The 16,348-nt window shown below is 50.5% G+C and overlaps 2 protein-coding genes and 1 long non-coding RNA gene across 3 annotated transcripts; all 3 read right to left on the bottom strand.

Moving 5' to 3' along the window:
• Positions 1 to 1,781: 1,781 nt before the first annotated feature.
• On the bottom strand, positions 1,782 to 3,188 carry LOC135577824 (uncharacterized). Its single transcript, XM_065047946.1, has 3 exons — positions 3,082 to 3,188; positions 2,634 to 2,777; positions 1,782 to 2,419 (listed from the first exon to the last, which is right to left on the bottom strand). Exons 1-3 carry the CDS (start codon positions 3,116 to 3,118, stop codon positions 2,244 to 2,246), a joined length of 357 nt encoding a protein of 118 aa, XP_064904018.1. The 5' UTR covers positions 3,119 to 3,188; the 3' UTR covers positions 1,782 to 2,243.
• A 31-nt stretch (positions 3,189 to 3,219) lies between these two features.
• Positions 3,220 to 5,765, bottom strand: LOC135577820 (cilia- and flagella-associated protein 52-like). The gene is made up of 4 exons (XM_065047941.1): positions 5,412 to 5,765; positions 4,082 to 4,233; positions 3,356 to 3,458; positions 3,220 to 3,273 (listed from the first exon to the last, which is right to left on the bottom strand). Exons 1-4 carry the CDS (start codon positions 5,661 to 5,663, stop codon positions 3,220 to 3,222), a joined length of 561 nt encoding a protein of 186 aa, XP_064904013.1. The 5' UTR covers positions 5,664 to 5,765.
• A 2,414-nt stretch (positions 5,766 to 8,179) lies between these two features.
• On the bottom strand, positions 8,180 to 15,418 carry LOC135577825 (uncharacterized). Its single transcript, XR_010469354.1, has 3 exons — positions 15,330 to 15,418; positions 14,758 to 14,874; positions 8,180 to 8,334 (listed from the first exon to the last, which is right to left on the bottom strand). It is a non-coding gene; the product is annotated as an uncharacterized LOC135577825 (long non-coding RNA).
• Between the last annotated feature and the right edge of the window lie 930 nt (positions 15,419 to 16,348).

The following is a 16,348-nucleotide window of genomic DNA, read 5'->3' as shown; positions in this document are numbered from 1 at the left end:
CTGAGCTCGTACTCCGAGAGACCCCCACACAAAATGGGGCCGGGTCTCGACGAGCGTCCCGTTTTTATCTGATCAGATCTGACTGTAGGCACTCTAGAAGCTTCTCTGCACCCCCCACACTGGCTGCGGGTGCCCCTGAAGCCTTACCCTGGCCGCTGGCGCCCAGCGGCTCGGCACTCCCCTCTCCCAATGGCCCAGGAGCCAGGGTGCTCCGGGCCAAACAAAAGAAGCTGTTAGCCTCAAGTAGCAGAGAAAAGGGGGAGATGTGCCATCCTGAAGGAGGGAGGGGGGTTTGCATTCTGCCACACAGTGCTGGGGTGCTGCCTGCCCTGCCAAGCTCTGCCCCTCCACCCAAAGCCCTGCCAGCTCCCCCTCCCCGAGGCTGCCCCCTCCTTGTCCCCTCTCCTCCTTCCCCCCAGCCCCTCAGGGCGTCCCCAGCTGCTGACAGGGTTCCCCAGAGCATTCTGCCCCCATCTCCCCATGGAGCTCCCCAAAAGGCAGAGCTTGGGCTCCCCAAGGACCTGTCTCCAAGCCTGGGCTGGCAGCAGCTGCTCAGAGCCAACAGAGAAAGCACAAACCAGCACGTCAGGGCAGGGCTCAGAGCTCCAGCACCCCCGGGACCCCCCAGAGCCAAGACCCCTCTGGCCACCACCTCGCCTGTCCCAGCCCCGCTCTCCTGGCAGCAGAGGGAGCAAGGCCACCCCCGATGGCCTTCAAACAACATGAGCCACGCACTCGCTTCTGATTTTTAACATCTTGTTTAGACAGGTTAAATAAAACTAAAATCAGGTGGCAGTTCATGGCAGATGCAGAAAACCACCTGAAGGGAGGAAATTCAAAGCAAAGGCTGCAAGTTTGGGGTTTTTTTTTCTGTTTGGTCGGGTTTGTTTGCCTCTCTGTGCCCAAGGAACCTGCGTGTTTGGGAGCAGAGGGCATGGAAATCCTGTGCGCAGTGCTGCAAGAGCTGGGGACTTTGCTACAGGGAAATTAAAGGCAATGAGCTCCCCCAGCAGCGCCAGAAACCCTGACCAGTGCAGGTCCAGCCCCTCAGCAGCTCCTCTGAGCGCTTTGCAAAGTTTCATGGCAGCAGCAGTTTAATTGCAGCAGCAAGTCCCTGGGGAAATGTCACCCCACAGGCATGTGTCCCTGAGCATAGGGGGCTGCCACGCCAGGATCAAAGTGCTGTCCTGTCCTTGTCCCTAAAATGGATGCAGGTCCGCAGCACACTGGCCTGTGCCCTGCAGAGATGTGACATGCACTCAGCCACAGGGCCTGAGGCCACTGGGTTGGGCTCCCATGGCACCATCCCCTGGTGGCACCATCCCCTGGTGGCACCATCCCCTGGTGGCACCATCCCCCGGTGGCACCATCCCCCGGTGGCGCCACCAAGACCAGCACGGCGCTCACTCTTGGGCTCCGTGAGGGCGGCCGGGACAGTGAGTTCGCCCACCCAAGGGAGGTCAGAGCTCAGCTGAAGGCAGGAGGTGGGTGCCGGCAGTGGGGCTGGAGGGACAGCGGGGCTGGGGGCATTTGGCAGGGCAGAGCAAGGCCCATGGGGAGGACGTGGCACAGGAGAGGGTGCTGGGAGCTGGGGGTGCTGGGAGCAGCAGGGGGTCCCAGTGAGTGTGGGGGGCACAGGGTGCAGGTGGGATGTGCGGGGCAGGGGGTGCGGTGGGTGCTGGAGATGCCGGTGGGTGCGGGAGATGCCTGTAGTCTGCCCGTGCGCTGCCTGTGCGCTGCCTGCTCCGCTCTCTGCTCCACTGCCTGTGCGCTGCCTGCACCACTGTCTACACGCCTGTCTGCACCACTGCCTGCACTGCTGTCTGCACTAAACACAGCAGACTGAATTGAAACAACAAGTTATTCATTAAATAAGAGACAGGACAGTGCAGAGAAGAGAGAGACCATGTGAAAGCAAGAGAGAGCCCACAAATGAGTAGACGTACAAGGCAGATGATGCTGAGACGGGCAGGAAAGGCGGCAGGAACAACGCAAACTGTTACAACAACTGCCAAGGTGATTTTCGGAAGTGATGAATCCAAAACAAACAGCACATTCTTAGCTCCCCTGAAAAAAATTGAGCTAGAAAGGGTATCTAAGGACCTGGTAAATGCATACCAGGGAGTAGAAATATCCTGTTTACTCTAAGAGAACAAACGATTGACAACAAACTGAGTGGTAAGAAAAGAGCATTTCCAGGGCCGGCCGGGGAAGCAGCAGCCCAGCAGCTCCGGCACCGGCTGTCAGCCCGAGCTGGGCTGTTTCCAGATGAGGACGGCACCGTCCGCGCTCACGCTCACCATGTACTTGTTCGCGGGGCAGATCTTGAGGCGGGTGATGTTGCCGCTGTGGCCCACTCCCACGTGAGTCACCGTGCCCTCCTTATAGTCCCACAGCTTCACCAGATGGTCGTCACCACCTGCGTCAGGCACAGAGGAAGAACAAACGATTACAATGACAGGACAAGGGGTAATGGGACCAAGCTGGAACACAAGAGGTTCCACTTCAATTTGAGAAGAAACTTCTTCTCAGTGAGGGTGCCAGAGCACTGAACAGGCTGCCCAGGGGGGTGTGGAGTCTCCTTCTCTGCAGACATTCAAAACCCGCCTGGACATGTTCCTGTGCGACCTCACCTGGGCGTTCCTGCTCCATGGGGGGATTGGACTGGATGATCTTCTGAGGTCCCTTCCCATCCCAAACATACTGTGATACTGTGATACACCGAGTTCTGCTGCTTTTTGTTCCCCGCTCCCAGGCAGGGGAACGCTTCGGTGTTCCTAGGAAGAGCAGGATATGTTTTCTTGGGCATTATGGCAAAAACTGCTTCTGTTCTGCTGGGGTCAGTGTCCAGTGAAGGGCTCAGGACCTTCACCAGCAGATCCCAGTGAGCTACAGCAGCATCTTCCCAGTCTGAACTACAGCTTGAACCACAGTATTTTTCTTCGGTGATTCGTGTTCTTTTCCCCTTTAGCTGACCCCTTTTTTCAGCTTTTTCGCACTGTACTGAGATCCTTGGTTCACTGCCTTGCTTTTCCTGGTCTTAATACGACCTCCTTTCTCCAGCTCCAACCACGCACTCACCTGTGACAAAGGACGCCCCGTCCGATGTGATGTCCATCCCGTTGATGGAGCTCGACAGAGAGCCTTGCACTTCTCTGATTGCGGAGCCATCGAGCACTTCCCAGTACACAATCCAGAGAGCAGAGCAGAGCGGGGCGCTCAGCTGGCCGTGAGCAGCACACGGGTTTCAGCACCGCCCTGGGACACAACCTGCTGTGCAGGGACAGGAGTTTCACCCCAGAACCAGCGCCAGACCGTGTGTTGTGCACTGCAGAGTTCCTGCAGCTTTGCTCACCTTTCTGTCTGTTCCACTGGTGATGATCTGGTACTCTCCGCGATGGTAACACACGCATTTGAACAATGTGTTGTCTAGGATCATTTGTTTTCTCACGTAACGCCTGCAAAACACCCCAAAATGAGACAGAGCAACAGCGTCAAAACCCAAACTTGGCCTGCCTGGAATGTCTCTGCCTGTGCTGTACATCAGATCTCTCTCCTTGGATATTCTCAGGCACTGCTCTGAGTTCAGGGTTCCATGAAGCCCGTTAGGCTATCAGTTCTGTTTCCATCACAGCTGCCCTGTAGGACTCTTGATCTGCTGTCGTACAAAATGAAATGTTTAAACCCAGAATGCTTTCCAGGTGCTGTTCCCTATGCCAAGGTGTCCTCGGCCTTACCCCAGTGCAGAAAGTCTGCAGATCCGCAAGAGCTCGACACGAGTCACAAAGTTCTGGAAAACAGAGCTAGTGGGAAACTTGGGAACTCACCCGCTCCACCTTGGCCAAGCAGGATCCCGCACAGGAAAACAACCGCAGACAAAGGTTTGTCTGAGCTTTTTTGAAAAGCTTCTCGAACTGGAGGTTCTACATTCCCTGACCCGATTGTTCTTTCTAGAAGTTTTCATCTCTTAATGCTCTTTTTCCCCTCCTCCTCGCTCTGTGGTGTCCCAAACCGGGCACAGTGACCCTACAGATATTACCAGCACTCCAAGTGCCTTCGCAATACTAATCTGTCGCCTTACTCAAGATCCCAGATGACGCACGTTCCGTCCAGGCTGGCTGTGACACCCTCTTTGTCGTTCTTATTAGTCTTGATGCAGGACACGGCACCTCTGTGCTCCTTCAGAACTTCCCTCAGCTTCTGGGTTTTCTCACCAATATTCCAGATCCTCACCTGAAAATCAGCAACACACATCTGCTCTGGTACCAGCTGGTCCTGCCGGAGCTCAGGAGGAGCTTTCCTGAACTCTGCCTTTCTCTGCCAACACGTACAGCAGCTCAGTCCCAACCGTCTCCATTGGCCTGTGGGTTATTGGTGCAGCTGACCTGTGAAGCTCAACTGAGTTCTCCACAGTGTAATCCACTTGCTTCAGGAATTCGTGGCCATCAACCCCAGGCCTTGGTTTTGCCAAGTGCCCGCTCTCCCATGCTTCATTTTACACAGCTCTTGATCAGGAAAAACCACCCAGTCCATTATCTATTGCCAGTGGTGCTTTCAAGATCAAAGCACAAAGCTGCTGCAATGGAATAGAAAGGACCTACCCGCTATTTGTCCTACAGAGAGTGCCAGGAAGGAAATACAAAACAGCTCTTTAAAGCTTCGATGTGAAACACGTGCCTGAAAGCACCTCTTTTCCCTGTGCTGGTAACAGCCAAAATCTTTCTGCTTTGAGGCCTTGATCCTTCACACCTTGCACGTCCTGTCCCACTAGTGCCAAACATTGCAATGTCTGTTCACCTCGACATTCCACTAAGGCCAAATCCCAGGGAAAATTTAGACATTTCGACACGGGCATCAAAGGCAGAGAAGAGCTGACCTTCCACGCTTTCGAGGCTGATGCCGAGTTCCCGAAGGGATCTGGATGTCCAGTTGCCACTTGCTCAAAGCTCAGAGCATCCCGATCCCTTCAGCAACCCTGAAGTCACAGCTTCCTGAGAACTGATTCTGACAGAACCATTGGCATCGCAGAGCAGCTTTTTTGTGTTCCCAACGAGTACTGCAAGTGCGCCCCTGCGGTTCTCCTTTCTGCTTAACCAACCTTTAGTTGTAATTCTGTCTCAGCTGCACAAATACAGCCAAATAGAGGGGAGAGACAAATGAACAAAAGGATTAAGAGCATATTCTGCATTAGAAGGATTTCCAAAACGGCCATGCCAGAAGAAATCGGGGCACTGTTTTACATGATGCCCTCTGAGAACAACAGCACATCTCAAAAGCTGATATCTTTGAACTCAGCCCTTGGCTCAAGCGGCAGCTCAGAACAGCTCCCGTTCTGACTGAGCACTTCCAGGCAATTCGCAGGCCCTGTGATGAGCGCACGAAGCTGCTCCAGGTTTTGAAGCACAAATGACCTGCCCGTCACCTCCTCCGCTAATGATCTGTTTGCAGTCGCTGGTCGCAGCAATTGCCGTCACTCCCAGGTTATGGGCGTTGTTGATCTCGTACATTGGCTCTCCCGTAGCGGGCACGAAGGCGCGGATTTTCCCGTCATTCCAAGCTGATGAACAGAAAGAAAGAGACTGCCCGGGCGCACAGACTTTCCTCACACTGTTGTCGCTCTTTCCTTTCCAAACCAACCCCTTTTTATAAAGAAGTTCCCACATAAGGCCCACGCTGTTAGATCACCAGCATACCCGTGAAAACCACTGTACTGCAGATGAGCCCGCAGAGCTACGGTCCCAAACACACTGTTGAAATGTAATTGCTTTTGGATTCTGGCTGTTAAACTAAAAGAACTCTTTCTGCTGAAGCTGTGACGTTTATTCCCCATATTCAATCTCTAAACAACTTCATGTGTTCTATAGAATAGACACAAAAGTGGGTGTAAAAGTGCTGACTGCCCAGGTTTAACATCAGCCACTAACAGCAGCCTCACATTGTAAAGATGTCATTTGTTATCTTGCTTACTGGATGATTCCCATTCAACAGCGCTGAAGGCAATAGAAATGATGGCAAAGTCTGTTCATAATATACTTGTTATAAATGTTGGAATAAAACAAGACCTGCAGCATTTCAAAAGCCATGGGACACAGTGCTTTGAAATAAGCTCTAAGCCACTCGTCCTAGGGATGCAACAGAAAGTGACATCTAGAAAGGTACCGCGAGCTTTTGTTCAACAGCACCATCAATGCCCAGAAAGAGGAACCAGGACAGAGAAAACCGGCACAACACAAGTGTGGCCTCTTTCAAGCCCAGCTTGCACGGGTGCTTTATCAACCAGGATAACATCAGCAAGTGAAGGATTCTGAAATAAGCCAGAGCAGGGAAATTAAGCCCGTATTTCCCCATCAGCAATAGGCTTTGTTCAAGAGCAGGCAACAGATAAGAAGTTCAAACATCTACGCAAGGCTGTAGTCCTGTAGTCCTTACAGTCAGCACTAATGGCTGTGACACAGGCGTGTCAATCAGCGGTATCAGCAGCACATCACCCTAAAGCTCCACCTGATTTTCTCATTAAATGAGAAGATGTGGGTTTGAGGCTGGCGGCAGGCAGGGAGGAGCGCTTCCTGCACCCTGCACTCCCTGCACCTCGGTGACATCTGATCCTTTGTGCTGGGCCGAGAAGCGAAGCAATAAAAATACGCCAAAAATGTTCATTTGCATCAAAATCCCATTTTCCATCTGGAGAGATGATCCACTGTGGGTTTAAAAAAACAAAAGAAAGAGTCACGATGCTACTACCCAGGAAGGGAACATTTGCTGTGCGTTCACAAGACAAATGCAGAGCGACCCTGGGACAAAAGGGGGAGGCTGCCATCCCTGCCGGTGCCCAAACATCAATAATTCAGGTCTTTTTACTTATCATCCTTTCTGCAGATCAGTGATTTTTCCAGCGCTCCAACTGAACTGCTGCCTTCTGCTTTGAAGCAGCTGCTCACCGTCACCCCGGCGTTTTTTGGGCAGGTGACAGCATCGCCCGTATCAATCATCCCAACAGATGGTACCAGGCTCTGGGTTCCTGTGGTAAAAGCTGCGCACACAGGCACCCTGACCTCAGCGGCAGCTCCTCAAGCTTCTGCACCAGCCAAATACAGCCCAGCCCGTTATACTCACTCGGGAAAAACAATGTCGTTGACGGCTTCGGTGTGACAGACGGCGACCAGCTCCTCTTTAAATGTAGCGAAGGCACTGCGGTACATCTGGCCTTTATTTGTCCCTGTAAAGAACTGGTCGTCCCGACCTCTACACGTCAGGGAAGTGACAGCACCTTCAACTCGCATTCTCCTGTGCAAAGAAAGCAAAGGTTTGGCCATACATTGACCTCGAGGAACTTTCATCTTCCAGCTTCTCGAGAATTCGACTGTCGCTGTTTCCCCAAAAAGCTCCGCACTAGGCTGTGATATCAAGACGCAAGAGCATGGGCAGGACTAACATTCCATTCCCAGTCACGTTTCCTGCTTGCCATGATCTTGCCCGTCCCACCTGCTGCTCTGCCAGGGCTGGCACAGGCAGCGCTTTGGAGACTTGATTTCCTGCACCAGGGCCTAAGGTAACAACAGCTTTGTTGATATTCTTGCTCAAGTGCACTTCAATATCCCACTTCCAAGGATATTTCCAGACAGTTTAGACCTTCTGGGAATAGTTTCAGTCGTACAAAGCTAAGCTTGCAGAACTGTACACTTGAAGGGGATATTCAAGCAATGCCAAATGAGTAGGTGTGAGCCCAATTTTCAAATCACGTATGGGGAAATGACGCCTGCAGCTTTCTATCTGGTATGCAGAAAAAAGCCTTGCAAATACTCCAGCACTTCCAGACACGTGCCTATAAAATTAGCAGAGCCCTGCTTTACAATCCCATGACCCCCAACAAACCCTTTTGGAGATGGCAACTACTACTCTTTCTCACCCGGCGTAAATAAGCATCATTCTATTGACTTCAACAAATCTGTCTGGCTTGGCATCAATTTAGGATCTGACTCCTACTGCTCCAAAGGAAACAACAGTCATTTACAAGGAAGGATCAGAGGGCACTTCCCTGCAAACGCACGCAGTCATTTTCAGTTTGCTCCAACCTCATGATGCTGGAACCAGACCGTGTATTGTGTCTGCAGGACTGAAAAACTGAGACTGACTTGGATTATGCCTTTCCATAGAAACGATTGGTTCTCATACCGTGACCCTTTTGGAGGAATTGTCACCTCTCCCCTCCTGATTCTTCCATCTACAAACTCACTTCTTTACTTGGCAGTCTGAGCCTGTACAGAGAGCTACAGTCCCTTCTCCGGTGCCGACTATTAAACCTCCTGTCTTCGGCAAAAGCAAAGCTGTGACTCCCTAGGAGAAAACAGGATGAAAACGCAATCGGATGGGAGCAGAGGCTCCTTGCTGCTGCAGCCACGCTGAACAGCACAACGGAGTCTCTACCGGGCTCCCGACGGCGGTGCTTATCTCACTCCAATATGGCTTTGTCAGTGTTTTGTCACTGACCTGGGCTAAAGAGTGGCTCTCTAGAGGGAGAAGGGAGAAACGAGTTATTAATTGCAGGTCTATATGAACTAATACAGTACGAGGAGCGAGCAAACAGCATTATCTTGGATTCTTCAGAGCAGCTGGGACCACGTACAGAGCCTGACCTCATCGCAGCAAGCGATACCCACATCGTGGAGCGGCACTCGCGCTTTTCCTTCCGCGTGTCCTTCATCCAACAGCCACGAAAACAACAGAGGATACAACTCAGCTTCAATGGTCTTTCCTACAGCTCTTTTTAGGGTGATCCTCTGCGTCTCAGGCCTCTCTCTCTGCCTGAAAGATGCAATCCCATCTCCCACCTATTAGGAATCAAATACGTTTGTCACAGGAAAGCTTTGGAAATGAGTCAGCCCATGGTCAACACGGGTTTCTGCTGTTACTGAGCAGAGCAGATCAACGGGAGGCCAGCCACTGGAAAAGGAGAAATGCTGTTCGGTGGATAAAGTACCAGGCTACAGGAAAAAAATGCATGACAACAAAATCAACAAAAAACACCCAAACAAATGAAAACAGTCCTCAGCCTTCCACAAAATACAAGTGTAAGAAGAGTCAGATCTGCTTCAGTTCTGCCACCTGGGAAGTAATATTACTGTTCCATGTACAACAGATTCATTCTTGAAAATCACCAAGAGACTCCAAGATAGGCTGCCAGAGGAGTGAAATGACTTCTGTGGGGTTAAATCACAGTATCACAGTATCACAGTATGTTTGGGATGGGAAGGGACCTCAGAAGATCATCCAGTCCAATCCCCCCATGGAGCAGGAACGCCCAGGTGAGGTCGCACAGGAACATGTCCAGGCGGGTTTTGAATGTCTGCAGAGAAGGAGACTCCACACCCCCTGGGCAGCCTGTTCAGTGCTCTGGCACCCTCACTGAGAAGAAGTTTCTTCTCAAATTTAAGTGGAACCTCTTGTGTTCCAGCTTGATCCCATTACCCCTTGTCCTGTCATTGTTTGCCACTGAGAAGAGCCTGGCTCTATCCTCAGGGCACTCACCTTTTATATATTTATAGACATTAATAAGGTCCCCCCTTAGCCTCCTCTTCTCCAAACTAGAGAGACCCAGCTCCCTCAGCCTTTCTTCATAAGGGAGGTGCTCCACTCCCTTCATCACCTTTGTTGCCCTACGCTGGACTCTCCTGATATTCTAACTTGGGAAAATATCCCTACGAGCTTGGGCGAACTTCTGCATGAGTGAAATGGAAAGGACAAAACCATGAAATAAAGGAGCTTTGTGCCACCAAACTGGAACTGAAAACGAAGTTCCCGTCCCAGAGGCGCCTGCAGAACCTGTGGCCGGCGGCTGTTCCGCCCAGACAGACCCGCAGGGACGGGCAGGAGCTGTTGGACTGACACCGTAAGTCACAGTCCAGACTCCAGCAGCATTTGCCGCTCCCAGGTTCATAAGCACCATTGCCAGCCCTTGGGATCCCACCAGCAGGTTCGCAACGTTCAGATTGTTTCTCCTTTAAGCCCGAGCCATTATGGGAAAACAACAATTTCTGTTTGGTGGTGGCTCTTCGGGGAAAAACAATGCCCAGCTCCAGCATTTAGTGTTGTGAAAGCACCAAGAAGTCAATTCTCAAAGAGCGACCAAGAGGCGACTCAGAGTAATTCTGTATTTATTCCCCAGGAAGAAACCCCTGTCGTGGGCTTGACTTGTGACTGGGGAACACACACAGATGTCGCTGCTTTAGGATTCAAAGTCTGACATCTAAGCAGCACCCCCAGCCTTCCTGTGCTTCTCAAGCATTAATCTGGCCTAAGCCCGGGAAATGTTCAGCATTTAACACCTTCAGAGGGTTTAGAAAAACCAAAGCCACAAAGTGTTGGTTTTGTTCGCGGAAAGGACTGAAGGTCTAAGGAAGGAGAGAGAAGAAGTGAAGAAAGAAGAGAAAACAAAATGGACATCTGAGCTGTTTAGACCCAGAAAGGACACGGAAAAAGCCACAGGCGAGCTCTGATGAATCTGGGAAAATTCCTTTGCTTCGATTATCCACGCAAATAGAAGCAATTGGTTGTTTTTAAAGGCTTGCTTATGCGTTTTAAAGGAAAAAACCCCAAATCACCATAAGCGTTACTGTGCATTCCAGCACTGGCAATGCAGGCAGCCTCACACCTACCTACGCATCGGCTTAAAGACGATTTAACTTGAGGATCAAACAACCATGGGCTGCAGAAAAGAACCTGACACATGCTCTCCCGCTCTGTGATTCACCAGCACTGAGTTCCCCGTTCGCCGGCTCCAGCAGCAGCACATCCGCAGTCTCCTGACGGGTGACAAACACGACCTGCGGAGAGGATCTTCTGCCACATTCTCACAGCGGCAGCGGCGCCGGGTTTCGTGCAAATATTCTCAGCAAACGCACAAGAACAAAGGGATTCTTTTGCATTAGAAAGACGATCCACAAGCAGAGCGGTTTCTGAGCAATGCTTCTGGAAACTTCCTCCGAGGCGCTGGCAGCGTTTGGCGAGTCCCCTGTTATCACGGGCCCATCACCTGGCTGCTGAGCTCCTGGTCTGCGGTTTTGCCTGTAAAATCTTCCACCTCAGACGCCCTTTGGGTTCAGCGTTATGGCAGGTGGCAGCATTACAAATGCAACCTATGACTACGGAGTTTATCTGATTACAGCTGCCAGTGCTCTTGTAGGTGAAATGCAGAGTCTAACGTAGGAGGTTAAAAATATCTCCATTCATTATTGACTGCTCACCCAAAGAAACCAGCGCTTTCAAGTACGACTATAAATAAAAACCCCATCAGACCTGCAGCCTGCCCGGTCCCTTCCTGCAGGGATTCCTGCTCTTTGTCCCACTCGGATCTCTTGCAAAGTTCTTGAGCGCTCTGTGAACTCTTCCAGCGCATCTCCTGTCAATATTTATTTCTTTTTACAATGCAAATCACTCCAACTACTTCTGAACATGCGTTTGCAATTGTACATCCCTCTTCACATTCCAACGGGTGCCTTACAGCTCCTCAGGCCCGCGGCAGGGAGCAAAATTAATGCTGCTGTTTATTCCAGTCTTTATACACCTTAGAGACAGGCACTTAAACTTCATTCCAGGCAGATGGAAAACAAGTTGCTTCATCATAACAAACTATTTTGCCACTCCTCTTCAAAACAGAAACCAAGAAATCTTCAGATCGTGTCTATACAATCAACACGTTCTTATGTATCTAAAGGCAAAGTTCCTTTAAGGGTGCCCCACCTTGTTTTCAATAGAATCGCCTCCTCACCCCGCAGTATCTAAACCCTTTACAGATGTGCTCGGCGTGGGGTGGCTGTGGACTCCAGGTTTGCAGTTTCATGCTTTGCCACCGGATCGTAATTCCCCGGTGCAACTGGTGAACACGGGTTGCAGAGGTTTGTTCTCAAACACAGACAGCATTGCAATGCGTGGCTCCGGAGGGGAGAAGTTTTGGTACAAGTGCTAATGCAAGGTACATTTTCAAGAAAGACGCACAAGATGTCTTGGTTAGCAACGGGATGGACTAAATTGTGTGGAAACAAGGATGCAAATAGTTTTGTTTTGATAAACGCTGTGGTTTTGACTCGAAAAAACATCTACAAAATACCTCTTTCGGCACTGGAGGTGAGGCTACAACTGGAAATTTCTGCCATAAAACACGAGATCCTACGTGTGTCCAGCGAGCACTTGTTGACAGTCCAGTGACAAGGCGTGATTTGTGTGCAGAGATGTGCAGGGGGTGGGCGGAAAGGGAATCACAGCACGGAGCTGGGAAAGAGAGCTGGAAAGTATGAGAGGGGATCTGTGGCCGAGGCACTGACAGTAACTGCAGAGAAAAACGTCCCAGCGCCTTCCCAGTGACGCAGCAACACGGGTTTGCCCTGGTGCATTCCCCTCCTCGGGCACAAGGGAAGCGCATTGGGAAGAGCGAGGGAGAGAGCAAGAGGAGAAGGGGTGACGGGGCTGAGCGCGTCTGACCGAAAAGCCTGTGAACAGGAACGCCTGTTTGAAGCGGGAGGGGAAAGGAGGAGACTGGGAGGACTCCTCGCTATTTCCATCCAACGGGAATGTCTCCTTTTCTCTCCCGGCTCCCCCAACGACCAGTGCCACATCCTAAGAAGCTGCCACCACATTACGCTAATAAACCCAAGCTGAAGCCAGATTAGCGCCTACCAGCTCAGGGCTCGTCCACAAGGCTGGCAGGCGGCTGTGATGAGACCCACTTCTGGATCTTCCCTTCTCCTCAACACCTTGTCAGCCTCTTGCACAGTCAAGGGGCCTGTTTTCCCTCAGCTTTTCACTCTCAGAAGCCATGTCAGCTGAAGCTCATGATGCTCCAAAGGTCTCTGCCACAAACTGCCGTTCCTATGGATCTGCCTTACGATAAAACCCCTCACAGTACGCACTGGACTGTGCTCTGGCTTTGAGCCTTGGCTTTTTCTTTTGGACCCCCAAACGGCACAGCATCCTGCTCGTGACCCTGCCTGACGGCTTCTTTAGCAGTGCTCTCAGAAGTGTATTTTTGGTGAAGTTTTGTTTCAAGTGCATTTGGCACCTTTCCCTCAGCCCTGAGGACACGGGAGTTCAGGCCCTCGGGTGGCTTCAACCAGGGGCTCTGGGCGAGGTGCACGTGCTGCGAGATGGAGAAGGACTCAAAGCACGCAGGCATTGGAAGGGGAGGTGACAGTCACCAAGACCTTGGCCTAAGAGACAGCACAGAGCAGCCACGGGTCCTGCGTGGACGCAAAGCCCTGCAGGGGGGCAGCCGGACAAGGGGCTCAACCGCGGCCAGTGCGGGTGTCCCCACACGGGGACACACCTGCAGCGAACTTACCATTGCCAGCAGGAAAACAAAACACATCCATTCCTGTCCTTTAAGAGGGAGACAGAAAAAAACTACTTGCATTCCTACAATATAAGTGGGAAAAACAAGTAATAACTTCTCCACCCTTCTGGAACAGATAAACATTGAACTGTATTTCAAAGGATTCAGTGGGTCCAAGTTATCCCGGAGACATGGGCCTGCATTTGTAACGCAATAAATATTTCATCTGGAAGGGGCACGTACATGGTTTGGATGCACCTGTCCAAGCAAAGTTCAGGAGGTTGAGAGAAACAAGCCCAGAGGAGCGTTTTCTTTGGGGCTGACTGCTGAACTGCTCTTACAGCCCCTGTGGGCTTGTGCTGCTCTCAGAGCAGATCTGCTGCCCCGCAGGACAGCGGCCCCGCGGCATCCCCACCAGCACAGCCGGCCCTCCCGCGGCAGCGCTGCCCCTGCTGCTCGCTGCTGGGCGTGCTGCTGACGCAGTCGCAAAACACATCCCAGCTTAGGCAAGGGATAGACCGAGACGCTACAAGAAGCCTTTTCTAGCACCAAATAACGAGAAATCAACAACAAGTGTTCTAGCTGGTGCCGATTGTTTTATCATTACAGCTGCCTGCATGCAGAATTCTTGTACGACCACAGGTCAGAAGCTCCTTATTCAGGAGATAACTCCTGTTTGAGGATGCTCAGACCCACGAGTCCCAATCAGAGACAAAAAAAAGCTCAGTTAAAAAACCCTTGGGGTTATGAAGTCAAGAACTCAGAAGTGAAAAAGCAATAGAATCAATGTACCCTGTGCAACCTTGTTTTGTCCAAATTGTGCATACGCATTACAATAAACTCTTGAATTACATGATTTATACTGCCTTTTTCAGTAAGATCTCTGCCTCACCAGTAGCAGAATCAGAACAGCAAAAAGACGAAGGGAAGTGGGGGAATGGGATGGGGAACAAACACAAAAAGAAAAGTTCAGTCCAGACAGTTTAACACATTTGTGAGATCTGACTATAGGACCTTACAGCAGTAAGTGCGGGAAAGCCTCTCAAACAAGCGCTTCCACCAGCCTTCCCAGGAACGTCCTCTGTCTCACTCCAGCTCGTATCTTCTTAAAAGAAGCAAAAAAGTCAGGAACTACTCCATTTTTATTACTGCTTTTCACTTTCTATGACGTTTACCAGATTAATTGTACAAGAGTTTGTGGGATGACACACGAGATTCAAGTAAAACCCAAATTCTGAGCCAAATGAAGCTCAACGAAGGCGGGACAATGGGCTCAGCCTTCAGCATCAAGACCGAGACACAAGGAACTGACAGCGCAGGAAAAGCGTTAGTCTGAGAATCCGCTTTGTGATGGTTCTCCCGCAGGTTGCTCTACCTTCAGTCACTGACAAAGAGCAGGACAAGGACAGAATTGGAGTCACAGAGCTGCTACTCACCATGCTCAACTTCTTCTTCTGGGGCCCACAGGCAGTCAGCACCTTGCTGCTTGTGTTCACTTTCAGGACATCTCCACTCGTCGTGCCAAGATGAAAATCACCATCATCGTCTGTCATCTATAAGAAAGCATAAAGAAAAAGAGATCACGGTCTGGATCCTGAGACCCGTGTCCCACGCCTGACACTGGGCTGCATCAACAGCTTTAGTTCAGTGGATTGCCAAGAGTTCACCTGGGGGAACCCAGCCAATGTTTCTGTTCCATCACACGCACAGATCCAGAACACTGCTGAACGCCAGACACTTTCTAACCAAATCTAGATCATATTTGGAAGCATAAAAATACGGGTGCCGGAGCCCGTGACCGTAAGACGTGCTGCTTCTCTTGAGGAGCATCCAGAACACTCTTTCCCAGAGGCCGTGGGAGATCAACTGCCATGGCCAATGCTGAGGAACTTCACTGCCGTCATGCGCTTGGGACCAACATTTCCAGCATTATTAGAGAAACTCGTGGTTTTTCTCTAGTCTGTACAGAGTTTCTTAGTTTAGCAAAGTCATCTTGGCTGAAACGTACCTGAACACACACGCTGATTCCTCTCAGTTGCCCCGCGTAGCATTCAGATGGATGGATTGTTTTAGTTGCTGTATCGAGTTCCCACACTCGAATGGTGAAACTATAAGAACAAATAGAGTGGGATCAAATCCACAGATGCAGAAACCTCCAAGTTTTTTCAGTACTACAAGAAGTAAAAAGCCTTCACAAGGCTCCATTATTCTGATCTTTCAAAACGGAGAAAAAGAACAATATCAGAGAAGTCTCTTGTGGAAACTTTTTCCGGGTAAATCAAAAATCTTAAGGCTTCAACAAAAACATATGTGAGGACACTTTCAACTCTTTTCTAGTGCAATTTAATTGACGATGTCAGAGACGATGTCATATCTTCAAGCAGAGTCACCCTTACATTTACCAAAGTGCTAAAATTGCAAAGGCGAGCACTCATAAGTGCGAGTGCAGCCAAGAGCATCCAAAGCCGTCCCTGATGTACAGGGAGGTGCAGGCCCTCAACGCGTTTAAACGTCAGCCTGGATATACGGGCGCTGCCGCAAATCCTTGCAAAACGCGACGTTTTGTACAACTTTTGTTACAAGCCAGTGACCAACTGTACATCACATCTGGTGAGGACAGGAGATCATCCAACGACCGGCAAGACATCATTGTTTCGACATTAATTAGCCATTGTTCAGGGGCACTCATTGACTGCTTTTCTTGTGTAAACACTGGCAACTAAATATTTTAAACACTGCACAGGGAATGCTGAGTACAAAATCCTGCTCTCAGGAGCAGAAGTGACGCACGTGGGCCCCTGTGTGCTGCTCTGAAAACATATTGTTACATGGAGAACAAGCAGAAATGCCTTAAAGCTACAACCTGACGGGTATTCATGAGTCCATTCAGAGTAAAAAGAAACAACACAAGCACACAGTTGCTTAAGTTTCCTTGTAGTTCAATAAAGACTCTTTGTCAAAGGAAATAGGGCCAGGGGTTCTCTCGCTCTGCTCGTTCCTCTCAACAAACCCTTACTTTCCAGCAGT

This window comes from Columba livia, unplaced genomic scaffold (assembly GCF_036013475.1).
Source record: "Columba livia isolate bColLiv1 breed racing homer unplaced genomic scaffold, bColLiv1.pat.W.v2 Scaffold_141, whole genome shotgun sequence".
NCBI lineage: Eukaryota > Metazoa > Chordata > Aves > Columbiformes > Columbidae > Columba > Columba livia.
This window is presented reverse-complemented; position numbering and strand designations above follow the sequence as displayed.

What these genes read in the sequence shown, in the direction of transcription:
- LOC135577824 (XM_065047946.1), bottom strand. Translation starts at nt 3,118, where the DNA reads ATGGACATCACATCGGACGGGGCGTCCTTTGTCACAG. An exon ending in CGGGGCGTCCTTTGTCACAG is followed by an intron (nt 2,778 to 3,081) that starts GTGAGTGCGTGG and finishes TGCTCTTCCTAG; the next exon opens with GAACACCGAAGCGTTCCCCT. An exon ending in CATGGAGCAGGAACGCCCAG is followed by an intron (nt 2,420 to 2,633) that starts GTGAGGTCGCAC and finishes TGCCTGACGCAG; the next exon opens with GTGGTGACGACCATCTGGTG.
- LOC135577820 (XM_065047941.1), bottom strand. Translation starts at nt 5,663, where the DNA reads ATGTGGGAACTTCTTTATAAAAAGGGGTTGGTTTGGAAAGGAAAGAGC. An exon ending in GCGGAGGAGGTGACGGGCAG is followed by an intron (nt 4,234 to 5,411) that starts GTCATTTGTGCT and finishes GCTGATTTTCAG; the next exon opens with GTGAGGATCTGGAATATTGG. An exon ending in TGCGTCATCTGGGATCTTGA is followed by an intron (nt 3,459 to 4,081) that starts GTAAGGCGACAG and finishes GGTGTTTTGCAG; the next exon opens with GCGTTACGTGAGAAAACAAA.